Genomic DNA, 16,268 nt, shown 5'->3' on the forward strand with positions numbered 1-16,268 from the left:
TTATAAATACAAGCTTGGCCTCTTTCAAATCCTCAAGACCCACTGTGAATGGTGGTTTTTAGAGTAAGTTGCTATGTGATGGCTGGGCAGGATGCCAGCATCTTCAATAAAATACTCAAATGTGTGTCACCTCTTCCACCTACCACCATCTTTTTATTTTATTATTGTATCTTAGTTCCTTCCTAAGAAGAGCTTACATCTGAGACTGTCTCATCTGTGTTTGTAGGGTGCTTAGAATGTTGCTGCTCTGGCTACTGTAACACAATTTCTCATAACAGGATTGTGTGAGGATTGAGTAAAGGCTGAGATGCAAGTAGTAGTAGGTATAAAATAGCAGCAAAACATTTGCTGTTAATTATTATAAGAAAATCCCAACAGAGCAGATAAAATCCAGCCATGGAATAGAGATGAAACATTAAACAATAATTCATTAGCTTTATACAAGAATAAAATCATTTACCCTCTCACTGACGTTTGCCTGATGTAAATAGTTATAATACAGTTTTTGCTGTCATGAAAATCTATTTTCATATAAATTATACCGAATGGGATGGGGAGAAAAGAGCTAGCACCATGACTTACAAAAGTGGTCTCTGGCTCATGCAGTAGTTCTACAACTTTGGAATTACGTCACATCTTGAAAAAAAAACAATGTCTATATGACTTAACATTAGCTTAACTAAATGTAATTGCCAGAAAAGTTCCCAGGGTCTCTTCTCACACACCCATATACAGCTGGCATTCTTACTTTATTATAAAGGCATTTAGATTACAAAATGCTGAGGCAAGAAGTGCAGGTTTAGGGAATTTTTTACATTCTATTTCTCAGCCAAGCTCCCTTTGCTAGCTCTCATTTGACCATGTGCATGCTGGGAAGTTATGAGGTACGTGAACTTTAAGCTATACTCATCAGAAACAATAGTGAGTACATTACTCTATTGAAGTACTCTAGCTGGGAGCCTGTCGAACCACAGTTCTTGCTGGTAGATGAGTGTTCAGAAAGTCAGGCCCTGTTCCCTCCCTGTTCCCTCCCGTCTGGCCTGGTGTGTTTGCTGCTCCTTTTTGCAGGCCTGGAGCTGCACAAACATCCTCCTCAATGCCAGGCTTTTAATCTTCAGGCGTTTTTGCAGTTTTTCATTTTCCTCTAGTGCCTGGAAAAGTTTTTGTTTTAAGGAAGCACAGTCACTGACAGCATAGTTGTGATCTGAGGTCTGAATTGGGTGGTGTCTCTGCACTGGGGGCCTGGATTGCAGCAGCCAGCCCTCCACTTCTGTTGCCTTAGTTGTGCTAACCTGAAAAGAACACAGGGAGTGAAAGTGAGGGATGCAGAGCTTGGTTGGATGGGTATTACACAGGGAGACATTATGTAAGCTTCTTCCGCAACATGACTAATGCACCTCACCCTGAGCAGCTGCTATTCCAATCCTGAGAGTCAAGCAGAAGCTTTCCTACTAGTCCTGCTACTTTGCCTCTCTCTCTCTCTCTCTCTCTGTCTAAAGTGTCTCCATATTTCACAGCGGAGGTTTGCATTCTCCTCATTGTACAGTAAGGGGAAGTGATTTGCTCAACACCCAGCTAGTCAGTCGCAGACCCAACAATATAATCTAGGTCTCCTGACTCCCCAGTTCCTGCTGTAACCACCAGACAATTTATTTTCAGGCAAATTGCGTGGTAGTTTTTGTAATGGACAGATATCCCCAAACCTCAGCACTGAACTCTTCTCACATGGGACCTTCTGTGTTTAAAGTCAAATCCCCAGAAACTAGCAGTGGCTGGGATTAAGTTTACCCAATCCACCTGAATATACTTCATGAAAATTGAATTATTCTTGAAACAAGGTCAAGTCACCAAAGCTCAACAGGTGCTTGCTCTCCAGTTCTGTAAGAATCATTAAGTTTTCAAGTGAAGAGTCACAGGGCCTCTACAGCCAGTTCTTTTCTATATGAAGTGATAAAACTTTCACTCATTTCTGCTTCCCTATCTCTATAGTGCTTTGAACTCAGCTGTGTGTAATTGTCAACAATGTTTGATTTTTGCTTAAGATGTGAGGTAAAGAAACTCTTACCTCTTCTATTGGTTCCTCTGTTCTACTGGGTTGGGGCTCTTGATGTAGAACAGTTTCTTCATCTAGTCTCCTTCCATCCTCTGTCCTTGTAAAGTCCTAAAGAGACCAAGAGAATTACCCAAACTCAAGCAGCTCTTATTTTCAACACCACTAGTATTACAGCTTAAAGTGATCTCTGTTCCAGGAGAGACGGTCAGTGTAAATGAGCCATACACTCCCTTTTGGCCTTCATTTTTATTTCAACATAAAGTACTAAGTTACTAACTGGAATTAAAATAGAAGTGATAAGCAATTGGGACTGAAATTTTAGCTTGCTTCAGTGCCATCCAGTGAAAATACTCGCTTCACACAGTTTGGAATATTTAGACAAGTATCTACAAAAAGGGGGTACTTCAGTGAGAAGGGATCCAAATCCTAGACAATCATCATGTGCTGTACAGCAAGATGCAGCATTGCCCTCAGGTTTTAAAAAAAAGGATGCAAAAGACTGGAAGGGACAAATGTACCTTAGGCAATTTGGAATCCTCAGCATCATGTAGAGGGCTCTTCTTCCTGATTTGCTATAGTAAGGACAAGGCTCTCAGGTTAGTGTGACATTTCTGAGAATCCCAGTGTTACTTGCTGCCCAAGTCTGACTCCCATTTGGAAGGAAACCACATGCAACATTCTTGGCTCTCCAAGGGAAAAAGACAGCAATAAAAAATGATCACGGTCCTTAAGACAATGTGGTATTGTACACTTAAGCTTCACACAAGGTTTTAACAAAAACTTCCTCTGTTTAATGTTTGACTAAGCAAAATGGGAGTAAGACTGGGTGATGTGTATATATATGCATAAACTCTTTGTTTCTGTAAGGTCAGTTATAACTAAGCCACAATCAATTCCAGGTGAACTAGCATCCTTCTCAGACCTGGTAGGATCTCTTCTCCCCCTTTACTTTTGAAAGGGGTAGGGCAGTTTGTAGAATAGCACTCATGTCAGGTTTTTAGCTAGAACTGAGGGGGAGGGAACTTGTGGCTACGCTAGCCAAGAGTCATTATGGTTTTGTCTTACGTACTATTTGAATTGTTACAAGGAGAGTAGAACATGCTTCTCTCATGTCAGTATTTTAAACATGTATGGATTGCACAAATAAATGTGTGGGACTTCACTTTGAGGGGAGGGATGGCTCAGTGGTTTGAGCATTGGCCTGCTAAATCCAGGGATGTGAGTTCAATCCTTGAGGGGGCCACCCTAGGATCTGGGGCAAAATCAGTACTTGGTCCTGCTAGTGAAGGCAGGGGGCTGGACTCAGTGACCTTTCAGGGTCCCTTCCAGTTCTATGAGATAGGTATATCTCCATATGTAAGAGGGAATGTGTGTGCAGGATGCCATTTTTCAAGAACCTCTTTCACAGGGTAGAAATCAGAGTATTTGTTGCAGCATATTGACAAGTTGTAAGTGTAAGGAGAGCAGCTGAAGATTAATTGCTATTATTAACAGGAGCACCTAGTATTTTCCCATCACTGACAGCAGCTAAAGTATATCTGTCCACTCTCCTACTAGATATGGCATTTTTACTACTGATTTCAGTGGGAGCAGGCTTAGGTTAACCGTGATCAGGAACTGACTTCATAAAAATCCATAGCAGGGACTGGCTCCTTGACTAATGCAAGGGGCAGAGCATTTGGGACACTGAGGAACAGCTCCCATGGGATGTGAAATAAAGTGATGCCCTTTGTGAGGGGAGGACAGAGCAGTGTCCGTTATAATGATCTCTCATAGACCATTGTACAGAAGGAGAAAGGGGGTTGTGCAGTGTCCAGTAAGCTCCCCAGCGTCTCACACAGCCCAATGCTCAGCCCCTGCTCTACCCACCAGCTCCCACAGCAGGACTAAAACCCGGTAGGGGTACCAAGTCTCCAGGATTGGCCTGGAGTCTCCAGGAACTGATCTTTAATCAAAGATTGTCATGTGATGAAATCTCCAGGAATACAGCCTGGCAACCCCAGAACTCACCCTGACCGTGCGGGGGAAGGCAAAGAGTGTGGGCACGGCGTTGGGCTTGAGGTTGGTGCGGTTGCCGAAGGCGCTGAAGCAGTCGGGCTGGAAGTGCTGCGAGCAGAGCACCGTGTGCGAGCTGGGCTGGAAATCGCCACGGCCAATGTTCCCCACCCAGCGCGCCAGCAGCTCGGGCCGGCTGAACGGGAACCTGCGGGAGACAGTGGGTGAGACACCGGCCCGGGTATCTAGGGGCGGGGGCGGGCCGGGCCGGGCCCCGGTACCTGAGTCGGGGGGGGAGGGGCCGGGCCCCGGGACCTGAGTCTGGCGAGGGGCCGGGCCCCGGTCCCTGAGGGGAGGGCGGCGGGGAGGGGCCGGGCCGGGCCCCGGTACCTGTGGAAAGTGAGCTGCTGCCGGCAGCGGCTGCTATAGCGGTTACTGCACCGAAGCGCCGCGCACGATTTGGGCATCGCGCGTNCCGGGCCCCGGTACCTGAGGGGAGGGCGGCGGGGAGGGGCCGGGCCGGGCCCCGGTACCTGAGTCGGGGGGGGAGGGGCCGGGCCCCGGTACCTGAGTCTGGCGAGGGGCCGGGCCCCGGTACCTGAGGGGAGGGCGGCGGGGAGGGGCCGGGCCGGGCCCCGGTACCTGTGGAAAGTGAGCTGCTGCCGGCAGCGGCTGCTATAGCGGTTACTGCACCGAAGCGCCGCGCACGATTTGGGCATCGCGCGTTGCCCCCAACAAAGATGGCTGCGCCCCCTCCTCGGACCCTAGTCGCCCCCTGCAGTCCGCGCCTTCCGGGACGGATTTCCCGCGCGGGCGCCAAGCGCTCTGTTTTACCCCGCCCCCACCCCCTGGGCCAGAGCGAGGGAGACTCCGCCCAGCAATGACGGCCTTTCCCAGCATGCATCGCGCCTCTCCCCTTTTTCACGCCTGCTCCCAGCGTCCCCAGACGGGTTGTGCGCAGGGCAGGCTGGGAGTTGTAGTCCCTGGGCCGCAGGGCAGGCTGGGCGCTGTAGTTGCAGCAGTCGCTGGGCCACGCCCGTGTGGAGCTGGGGGCACCGCGGAGAAACGACAGCGAGCGCCGGCTTCCCCGCTCGTGACCCCCAGGCAGCTCAGCGCCCGCCCGCGCCGGGCTGCCTCCGCTCCCTTTGGGGAGGTGCCCCCGGCTTGCAGGGCTGCAGGAGCTGGGCCGGTAAAAATTGCCCAATAGCTCGAACGTCAACACTACAGTCATCAGCGGGCAGCCGCCGTGCCTCCGGCCGGGCCCCCTTGCCTCCCACCGTGCCCTCAGCAGTAGGAAAGAACAATACAGCTGCCAAAATCATCTTCTCATCGTCAGCCCTTCTTGAACCCCCCCCCAATCCATTGCACCACCCCAAACACCAGCTGCTTCCCTCTCCTTTGCAACTCTGTCCCCTCCCTACTTGATAAAGCATATATATATATATATATATATATATATATGTAATTGTGTCTATTTGAGGGCATCACTCCCCACCCTCCCTATGTCATTTCATTTGTATATTGCAAGCTCCACCAGACAAACCCCAGATGGATGTTTTCCGTCACCTAGCCCTACTGGACACTTACTAGGGCCTCTGTCCACTATGGAAACATAACAAAATCCTAACTTCAAACCCAGGAAAGAAAAAGCAAAAGAGAAAATGATCACATTAATGGATGCTTCATATTTTTAAGAAAAAAAAGCACCATTTGTTAAAATAACCACTTTTAATGAAAAAATAAAGTTCTGAATTAATTTGTAATCATACATGGATAAAAGTGATTTAACTCAAAACAGGTGGACATGGTTGTTCCTTCTACTAACATTGTAACATGCTGGGGTTGTCAGACACCATCTATTGGGGTAAATCTGCAAAGGTAACAGAACAATAGTGAAAAGAGTTAAAAGTAGTCTTGAACCTCTAAGAAACAGGCAGCTCACCTGGCAGTTTCTTGGATTTCTCCCATAAAACAACAGGAACTTATCCTACAGTGGTCCAGTTGTACTGCAGATGTGCCGTAGACACAAAGATGCCAATACTTGCATCAGGTCAAACCCTTACACAGACTGAACAGAATCTTCTTCCAAAGCCTTGTATTTGCAGAGAAAACAGCAACACTTAGGAACTTTGGTTATTTATCTGGCTGCAGAAGACAGCCCTATGAGGTAAATCTTTGGCAAATTCCTGGTTCCATTTAGCTTCTGGTAGGTAGTGTATAATGGTTGTCTTAGATTTTAGTGGAGCTGTTTATAAAACCAGATTTCAATTGCTTTAGCTATAAATCAAATTGATTTTATGGGCTTTTCAAACTGCACCAAGTTTTAAAATGGACAGTAAAATAGAAGTGCAGTTCGATCATAATGATAAAAAGTAATGGATCTTTTCCATCATTAGATCCCATCTAATCAAGGCCCTGGGCATTGTAGGACTATGCTATACAATCTGTTCTAGTACTCTGCGCAGCCTAGTGTTAAATGTCCAAAGGGGGTCCCTGACACTGCCAGGATGTTTTTCCTGATAAATCAGTATTCAAATAATGTGGCAGTCTGACACAAAGCATCTGCTGCATTGATTCCTGGCAGTTCTGTCTTCCTTCAGATATAAATGAATGTCAGTTAGTGGCTCCCGCTCATCTAATAGTCTGACAGAATAGAACGTCCATTGTTCATTAAGCATCATATGATTTAGGAGAATTCTCTCAAGAACAAAGATCCAGTTTGAGCAATAAATACAATGTATTCTCAATTTGGTCATTTAAAAGGAAAGCGCCTACACCTTAGTGGCCTCACGTACCAGTCTTGTTTCCCTGAAGCATTCTCTAGACCAGTGACCACTGCGCTTGCTGCTCCCTAAAAGGGCAGTCACAAGATACAAACATTTTCTGGTCTCAATGCATTCCCTTATTCTCTGCAGCTCTGGATTGTTCTCTCAAATGCAGCCCACCTTGCCAGTTGCATAGGCCATCTATCCAGGATTGGGCTGGCTGTCCTAATATACAAATGGGAACAAATTAACGTATGTGCATCCACCAGTTCAAAGATTATAAAATCTTCCCATTTACAAATCCATCCCAGGAAACCATTAATGAAAATGCAGGTAAATCCAGCCCCAGTACTCAGATGGGGACAGCCCAAATCCAAACTAGACCTGTCTAAATTCCTAGATTTTAATTTATCAAGGCCCACTGTGCAGCCTAAGCTTTACTTCCGGGCTGGAGGAGGAAAGGGAATTGGTATCTCCTAAAACAATGCTTTTCAGCTGAGATATCTGAAATAAGACACCACACAGGGCTGTGGAACAGAGTGGATGGCAGCCCACAACCTCGTGTTTGAGTCACTCATGCAAAACAAAATCATGAAAATGGTTTTAAGAGGACACAGCTTAATTACGGAAGAAAACTGATATGGCCACCTCCAGTACAGCCCACCCAGAAAAAAGAAAGGTCTGTATCTCTCTTTTAAAGACACAGTCCACAGAGCTGTGGGAACTAACTGGTTTTACCAGAAACAAAGCCAAATCATACAACTCACTGGATACTCTCCTACTACCCAGCTGAAGAGGAGGCAGGTCACATGTGAGTTCAGTGTGCATTCACGCTCACTCTGAAGGAGCCTTCAGAAATTCTTAAGATTGATACATAGGACAAATGGGCAGGTTTAGTATTACAATAAAAGATATGGCTGTTTATTTTCAGACTCTTCAGAGATTTCTCTCCTCCTGCTCTGGAGGATGATTATTTTCTTCAGCACCTAGAAGCCTTGCACTTTCTTAACACTTTCCCAGGGGGATAAAAATTGATAGATGGCAAAGGTAAACACACCCAAATCATCATCCTATTCATAGTCTGAACTGGACAAAATCCCACTGAACCTGGGGTGCTTAGTGTGTCCCTGCTAAAGCTAATCAGACTCTAGCAGAAATTTTGGCCAGCAGGCCTCTTCCAGCTCTGACAATCAAAGACATTGAATACCTTATGTCTGTTTACACAGACAGACATTTTTGCCTGAGTAACTGCAGTTCAGAGGAGCTCTCTTGCCCCCCTGGCTGGAGTTCTGTGTTTTACATGGCTAATCTGCTCAAGCAGTACGCCGGCACAGTAGTTCCCTCCACTAGTCCAGAAAGCGCCTGCGTGAACCCGTCCGGGAGCGGTTTGAGCGGCGAATATCAAACTTGGAGTCCCGGCACTTCTGGCAGACATAGACCTCTGGAACATTTGATTTGCGGATTTTGGCACAGGAGAGGTGAATCCAGGTGTGACACTCATTACATTCAATCATTGGCCGTCCAGCAAAAGGTTTCATGCAGAAACAGGTGACGAGATCCCAAGAATCATCATCTGGAAGGAAAAAAACAGCGAGTTAAAACTATCACTTCTTTCCTCCTGCTGCACACCAAACTCTCCCTTTTCGTGCTGAACTTACTCCTTGGTTTAAAAGCAGTCCCTACAGGCCTGTGATGATTTGGGGAATCTTGTCACTGTACAGTCTATGAGTTCTGTTTGTAATTGTGAACTCTGCACATTGAAGCCTTTATAGTAAACCGCACTGTGTTCCTGCCTCATCCTCCTTATGCTCAGGAGATGGGAGTGGACCCTACACGTCTCTCTATGAATAGGTCAGTCATTAAAGACTACCACACCTGAACAGATCTTGCCTGTACAGAACAAAGGAGTAACTGCATCCTAGATAAAACCATTTTCCCTCCAACTTCCCCAGGGGAGGGAACAAAGATAAAACACAGAGACTGGGCTGGTCAGAGAGACAAGAGAAACTTGGGGCACGAGAGAGCAACAAAGAGCCACGCTTTTGTAACAAGGAACTTTTTCAAGGTAGTACCAGCTAAGGCTGGAGGAAGCTGCCTGCAGGAGAGAAAGATACTCCATATTATGAAGGAAAAGCTTTCAGCTGTAGGAAAAGTATTCTGGACACCCTGAAAGGATGCTGACCCAAACCCCCAAAACACTCAAGAGTGGCGAGAAAAGTGAAACAGGGACTGGTGTGTAGGTGTTTTTTATTTTGCCTACATCAGTATGTAGGATAATTGTGTTAGAAACCTTCTGCAAAGTGTGTGTTCATCTGCTTCAATGATCATGTGTCCCTGAAGACGTAAATTGGAAGCTAGGGTGCCCACATGGTTAGAGCTTTAGGCAGGATGTGAAGTAACTGTGGAGTTTCAGGGAAGCCAGACCTCATCTCAAGGCCTAGGCAGTTGGACTGCAGAGTCTCTGCTTTCAGAAAAGGGTGCTAGAAAGCGAATGTGCACCCTGAAAGTGTGCCTAGAAACAGTGCCTGAACTCCGCTCAGAGTCAGGAAAGCTTAAGAGCTCCTGGGTCCAGTGCTGGGACCCAAATACAGCAGCCTGGTAAATGTCCAGCAGGAGGAGACTGACAAGCCCTTTCCAGGGCATGCCAGAAGCTGTAGTCTGCACCCTCTACTGCCTCCTGCACCTTGCTCTAGGACAGAATCTCAGCAAACCCAGAGGGTAAATATGGAAAGAAAAGGGCTCGACTCCCAAAACTAGCTTCCAACTTTCTGTCCAGTTTACACTAAGCCTCTCAGAAAACACAGCTAATAGAAAGAAACCCTCACGTCAGTCTGGAAAGCTTCATTGAGGTGCTAGGTCACTAAGCAATAAACATTCTTTGCTCTTCTCTACCCACTTCTATCCAAAGATCTAAAAGTGCTTTGCAAACACTAATGAATTTTGTCCTTAAATCCCCCCAGGAGGCAGATCTGCACTATCCCATTTTATAGAGGAGTTGAGTGCTAAAACATACTAGATAGAGGATAGCCACCTATGATCTTAATCTAACCAAACACCTCACAAATATCTCCCCTTAGCCGGTTGTTTACCTGAATCCACCATAATGTCCTCATCATCACCAGTGCCATCCTCATCCCGAAACACAACCTGCTTGCCCTGCCGTATGACCGTGCGTTTGCCCACGCTCTGCATCTCCATGCCCTGCTCAGCAGTCTCAGGAGGGTACGAGACATTGGAAGGAGTGTCAGAGTCCCATACTGAGCAATGGTCAGTCACAGACTGAGGATCACCCTCAGATGAGGGACTCATGGGGGTCTCAACATAAGAATCCTCCGCCTCTAGCTTCAGCAGCTTCCCCCCATATTCTTCCTCCACAGGCGCTTCCGTTTCTCTTCTCTTCATTTTTTTCTTCTTTCTGATCTTATCAGTTTGCTTTCGCTCTGGCAGAAGGCTGCTCGGCTTTGCCCGCTGGAATAGGGAAACATATGGTTTTGCTCGCTTGAGCTGACTAAAGCTCTTTCTGCTCTTGACTGGCAGGGAGACAGCAGAAGGGAGGTCATTGAATCGGGGGTCCCAGCTATCACTGTCGATGGTACCTCCAGTACTATTGGGGGGGCTGGGGCTGCTCCTCAAGGGGGTCTCCTAGAAAATATTAAGAGACCAGATGTGAGTATAATCTTAGAGTTGATTGTAAACCTCTTAGACAACCACTTATTACACCCACCTTTTTGAAGTGGGAGGATGGGGAAGGATCTATACCTGTTACAATAGGCTCCCTGTCTTCTAACTAAAAATCAGATAATCTCCACTTATCCAGCTGCCATTCAGTCACTAGCCTACCTTATTTACCTTCTCTCATCCTTACCTGTGGCCTAGGACAGATACAACTGAGTGTTAAAGGCACTAAATAGTTTTCAGTAAAGTGTTTCCAGGAGTCCAGACTCCCAATTCCTTCCAAGTGCTTTGTATCCTAAGCCCCTGCTGGGAATTCCAGACAAGGAAAACAACTGGCTCATTTTAAAGGTTGCGTGGCAATCTGAAGTTTGTGGCAGCCTAGGCCTAGGCTACAAAGGGGAGGGGACTCTAGCATGAATACCTCTAATGTAATATTTTTACAACGCACAGAAATCATTCATCAGTCAAATAATTTAAACAGAAATGGTACTCACTGACCTTTAAACTTTTTTCTGTCCCCTCAAGCAAGACTGCCTCACTTTTGATTAAAGAAGAGATTACATCATACACCAGGAGCCTAAGGATTACATTTAACTTTATAAGTGTAGAGACATTTGTGGCTCAGGTGGGAGGCTGACAATATCCAGTTACATTCCAAGTTCCATAATTTGTTTCTGAACATCACAGGCCAGTGGGTTCCTTTTTGTCCCATCAGGAGCTTTCACAGGACCCTACCCCATAAATACATCCACTTTATCTATCTAGGTATTTATACCATGCTTATCACCCTGATAACATTTAACCTATCAACAGCATTAGCTATAGCAATGTGTATCTGAAATAAAATGAAGATTGAGTGGCTGCACCATTACCTCTTGTGGGTAGGGGATGTAGCCAGCATATGCCAAGACAAAGGTGCAAAATTTGTTGAAATCTTCCACAGTTCTGTGTCTCTTGGAGCTGGGAGAAAAATCCTGTTAAAGAGACAGTAACCAGAACATTAACGTGAAATTTCTGAACAAACCAGTGATAATGTCAAATCAGAGACAGCATAAGGATTTTGTACACATGGATATCCACCTCAGAGTGATAGTTTCAGAGTGTCTCTTATATAGTCAAAATGCAAGAGAGGGCACCTTGGGGCAATCCTGTGATTTAACATGCTTGTCGGGGCTTTTTGCTAAAATTTAATTCTCAGGTTTGTCTGGCTCCCCTTCTAGGTATTCCCACATGCCTGTTTGCAGTGGTGGTTTCTAACGGCTTTGGGGTCTAATATTCTATTGAACACAAATGCTTCAGCTATTAAAGGCAGGGAAGAAGAAGCTAACCAGTCACTGAAACAGCTGTTTGGGTACTGCGAAGTCTGCACATCCTGTTAATGTAACTGATAAGTTACATTCAATGATTGCTGTTCTCTTTCTGGTGCAAAGTCTATATCATGGCTCCTACCCAGAACTCAAAGCTCCTGGAAACAGCAGACTAACTACACATGGAGCGTCTGCCTGGACACAGAATACTTCTTCAGGGCTTACCATTTTTTATAGTTTTGTATTGAGACCCCAAACCAATGCCCAGTTTCATGATAACCCTTATCCCCATCCCCATCCCCAACCCCAGTAAAATACAAACGAATATGGAATATATTTGTATCTAGCCCCAACCCACACTTTGAACTGAACTGTCAAAAAGCAAGACAGGCTGCTGAGAAATCCTGTCCTCCCCACCTGCAATCTTCCTTATTTCCCTGTCTGCACAGGACACTGCCTGAGAAAGTCACTGTCCAAAGAAGCCATTTCTGCATATGGGGGAGCAGCACTGGAAACAACCACAAAATCTCCTCCATCTGTGATGGGGGAGGAGGATTAGACAGGAGACACGGAGTCGAAGACTCCGAAGGGGGCCAGATCATTGGATGAGGGGCTCTGACTCCTGGGCAGAGAGAATTAAATCCCAGTGATGAGGAAAGAGGGTGCAAGCAATGACTCTCTAAGAGCGTCTGGAGAGGTGTAGAGGAGGATGAGAGCCCCAGGTTCAGCAAGGGCTCTCAGCTGGGAGGGGCAGCTCTCTAGGTGGGCGTGGTGCTCGGGGCACCGGGAGGGGAAGAATTTCGGAGGAGGAAGGGGGTCAGAGCCCAGGGTGGAAGACTGGTGGGGGGTTAGAAGGTTTGGTTCGGGGCAACGGAACTGGGGGGGGNGGGCCCTCGGGGGGATGGGGGATCCCTGAGTGGGGGCGGGGCTCTGGCTGGAGGCGATCGCTGAGCGGCGCTGGGGCTCTGGGGGGGAATCTCTGAGCGGGGAATCGAGGCCCTCGGGTGGGTGGGGACCGCTGGGGGGAAGGAGCCGGGTGGGAGATGTCGGGGGCCCTGGGACAGGTGGCGGATCTCTGAGGAGAGGGGCCCTCGGGGGGATGGGGGATCCCTGAGTGGGGGCGGGGCTCTGGCTGGAGGCGATCGCTGAGCGGCGACGGCGGCTGCCGCGGAGCAGGTCCCGGGCTCCGGCACGAGGAGGGGCAGGGGGTCCGTGGGGAGACGGCCCCGGCCTCACCTCAGGGGGGAAGGGGGACGCGCAGGGGTCGGGGTCCATGTCCCAGCGCAGGCGGCCGGAGTCAGGCAGACGGGTCCAGGTGCTGCCCGAAGCGCGGGCCCGATACCGACGAATCAGTTCGATCTCGCCCGGCAGCGCCGACACCTCGAACCGCCCGGTACCGGTGGGAGGGAGGAGGGCAACGGGGCGGGCGCCGTGTGAGGACAAGGGGCTGCTGGGAGCTGTAGTTCTCTCTCCGCGCGAGCCGCTCCCGAGCGGACGCGGCGCAGGGACTGCTGGGAGCTGTAGTTCTCCCTCTTCGCGAGCGGCTCCGGCGGGGACGCGGCGCAGGGACTGCCGGGAGTTGTAGTCCTGGAGAGAACTACAGCCCCCAGCATGCCTCCCGCGCTTCAGGCCCGCCGGCTGGGGGTTCTGCTGTGGCGGCGGCGCTGGGAGCGGTAAGCGGGGGTCGGCAGCGGGTCTCGTTCCCTTCGCCCCCGGCCGTGTGGGGATACGGGGAGGCTCCTCCGCTGGCCCTGCCCCCACGAGGGCCTGTCACGAGGCTCCGGGCGGGGTGAGGCGGCAGGCCCGGCCCCTGGCGCAGGGGCCTGCGGCTCCCGGGCGGGGCGCGCCACCAGGCCCTGCCGCTGCCCCGCCGACAGGGCGCTGCCGGGCCAGCCGAGTGTCCTTCGGCTCCCGCCTCATTCAGACCGGAGTCCGGACCCAGACCTTTCCCTTCCCCCACCCTGCGAGCGGTGGGCGCCTGCTTGGCTTGATGCGCCGAGAGCAGCTGTGCCGGTAGGTGAGCGCGTGTCTGGGGTGCGGGCAGGGCCGGGGTAGAGCTGGGGAGCCCGGACCGCCTGAGGCAGGAACAGTGGTCCTAAGCTCTCGGCTGCCCTGCTGCCTCGTGTGCTCTCTGCCTCCCTCGCCCCAGTTCTCCCATGAGAGCGGATTGGGAGGCTTAGATTTGTATTGGTAAATGTCAGTGGTACTCTGCACACACACACTCTCGAAAATATTTCCATTGAGAATTAAAATTGACAGGCAAAGTATGAAAAATATTGCTTGACAACTTATTAGAGTTTCATTTAAGGTTACTTACATTATATATTTTGACATGTGAATTGACATTTTGTGTTTTGACAGCTGTAAAGCTTTTTTGACTCTCAGGGTCTGTCATTAACTGATTGTTTCTCCCCATAATTTTGCACAACGGTGAAAATTTAAATCAACAAAAATTGAAGTTTTCAACTAGCTCTAAATATGAGTAATGGGCTCAGAATCTGGCTGATTAGTTTTAATTATATTTGGTGAATCGTAGAATATCAGGGTTGGAAGGGACCCCAGGAAGTCATCTAGTCCAACCCCCTGCTCAAAGCAGGACCAATCCCCAAATGGCCCTCTCAAGGATTAAACGCAAAACCCTGGGTTTAGCAGGCCAATGCTCAAACCGCTGAGCTATCCATCCCTTTATAAAAAAAAGTTTATAAATAAAATCAGTATTATCTACTGAAATTATACATATATATAAAATCAGATTCTGCGAAGTGTCTCTGTGGAAATTAATCAGTTAGGTAAAGAGCATGAGCATCTGGCAGCCAAGGAAAATCTTATTCTGAAATATAATCCCGGATTTAAGGAACACACTTGTGAGTTATTTATGTAGTTATAGATACTTCTTTTCCAAGACAGTAATCAGTTGTTGTCCCCTGTTTTAAGTGGAGATAATGAGCATCAGTCGCACCCAGTTTTGAATAGCTGTTTTTTTTAAGAATTTGACTTTTACTTGTAATAAAAAAAAAAAAAAAAGTTAAATTCTCTGTTGTAATTGAACACAAAGCAAGTGGCATATAATAAAATCTCACCAAACCTGTCTCCTGACCATTCGCCGGTCTTAGTAATCTGTGAACAACAAAATAAAGTGGTGCAAAACAGGTTTGTTAGGGTTCAGCAGTGAAACTTGACATTAGAAGGACATTCTTCAAAGTGTCAAATTAAATCTTCTTGCTCTTTTTTTCCTGAGTCAATCCCTTTCCCCTGTAGTGGTAGAGTTAGAAGTGGGTTTTTTACCCACAAAAGCTTATGCCCAAATAAATCTGTTAGTTTTTAAGGTGCCACCGGATCCTTATTGTGTTTTTTTTTAAGAATTGTTTTTCCTCTTCTGTATCTGAAGCTTGATGAGGACCCTCTTCCTCAGTTTGTTTCTTGGACATTTGAATCCTTTGTCTTTGCAGTGAAAGGGGGCAGGCAGAGAAGAGGGGACACACAAGAAGCATGTGATTGATTGCTCACCGAACAAAACAGAACAGATCTAATTTTAGACTTCTTCAGCTTTGGCAATCTCTCTCAAAACACTTACATGTTGTTGTTTTTTTAAGAGCAGATGAATCATATTAGTGTAGTACTAAATTATAATGTTAATGAGAAACGGACGCTGAGTCATGTTGTATGTATCATTCAAATTTTATGTGAAATTCAGAGCAGTAAGCTTGTATGACTGTATCCTCCTGCACTTTAAGTTGCAGACTGTTCTAGCTTTCTTGCCACATCCTGTCTGTGAAAGTAGTGTGTCGGCACCTACTTAGAGCTGGGAATGCTGCTGCTAATAGCTGTGTGTCCAGTCCATCTATGGGCAAGGAAAGTACTGCCTTTTTTCCTGTGTACCTGCATATTTGCCTAGCCCTGGAATTTAGGAAATCATGTGGTGAGAGTCTAATAAGTAAGGTGTAAGATCATCAAGGAGGAAAGGAAGGCATTGTGTGCAACCTGAGTTTTGATCAACAATCACTGTACATTGGTGAAGAATCCACTGTTATGCCAAAGTACTTTTTTGAAAAATAATTTTATTTAGAAATGAGATGTGACAAATGTCCTAATATTTGTTTGTAAAAGGCAACTGATTCCTTTTGAGTCATGATGAAAACCTACTTACATTTTTTTAAAGAAACACATTATTTCGCTTTCTTCTTTTTACAAATACCCTCAGTGCACTGGCTATGCCACGCTGATTGGAGAGGCCAAGTCTGATCCTAGCCCCATCACAAGTACAGCAACCTAACTTTATGTATACTTTGGGTGAGCGAGTTTGTGCTGCTGGTCTTGATAAACTACATGGGATTATATCCTAAATCTGGCAACATTGGCTTGGGTTTATTGCTACTGGCAGCTTTTCTTCCAGCTGTCTCTATTAGTTGAGGTTTGTTCTCTGACATTTCAGGATGCAGAGCAGATAGCATCTTACACCTGAAATTGTGTTTT

At 47.3% G+C, this 16,268-nt stretch overlaps 3 protein-coding genes across 5 annotated transcripts in view; 1 reads left to right on the top strand and 2 right to left on the bottom strand.

The window, feature by feature from the left end:
• Nucleotides 1-406: 406 nt before the first annotated feature.
• THAP3 (THAP domain containing 3) lies at nt 407-4,516 on the bottom strand. The gene is made up of 5 exons (XM_032763863.2): nt 4,439-4,516; nt 4,064-4,256; nt 2,572-2,625; nt 2,066-2,161; nt 407-1,292 (listed from the first exon to the last, which is right to left on the bottom strand). The coding sequence occupies exons 1-5, from the start codon at nt 4,513-4,515 to the stop codon at nt 996-998; spliced, it is 717 nt and encodes a 238-aa protein (XP_032619754.1). The 5' UTR covers nt 4,516; the 3' UTR covers nt 407-995.
• A 2,885-nt stretch (nt 4,517-7,401) lies between these two features.
• Nucleotides 7,402-13,114, bottom strand: PHF13 (PHD finger protein 13). Its single transcript, XM_032763763.2, has 4 exons — nt 13,032-13,114; nt 11,361-11,462; nt 9,903-10,455; nt 7,402-8,386 (listed from the first exon to the last, which is right to left on the bottom strand). The coding sequence occupies exons 1-4, from the start codon at nt 13,068-13,070 to the stop codon at nt 8,160-8,162; spliced, it is 921 nt and encodes a 306-aa protein (XP_032619654.1). The 5' UTR covers nt 13,071-13,114; the 3' UTR covers nt 7,402-8,159.
• KLHL21 (kelch like family member 21) overlaps nt 13,069-16,268 on the top strand; it is a 34,085-nt gene continuing 30,885 nt past the window's right edge. Inside the window, exons 1-2 of one of the 3 annotated variants that reach the window (XM_075060318.1) lie at nt 13,069-13,282; nt 13,345-13,468. In XM_075060318.1, coding sequence (XP_074916419.1) covers nt 13,069-13,282; nt 13,345-13,468 — 338 coding nt within the window. Of the gene's footprint in view, nt 13,283-13,344; nt 13,469-13,613; nt 13,809-16,268 lie in introns of those variants that run through there. The other 2 variants (XM_032763810.2, XM_075060316.1) reach the window with 2 other exon arrangements.

Source organism: Chelonoidis abingdonii, chromosome 23, assembly GCF_003597395.2.
Source record: "Chelonoidis abingdonii isolate Lonesome George chromosome 23, CheloAbing_2.0, whole genome shotgun sequence".
NCBI lineage: Eukaryota > Metazoa > Chordata > Testudines > Testudinidae > Chelonoidis > Chelonoidis abingdonii.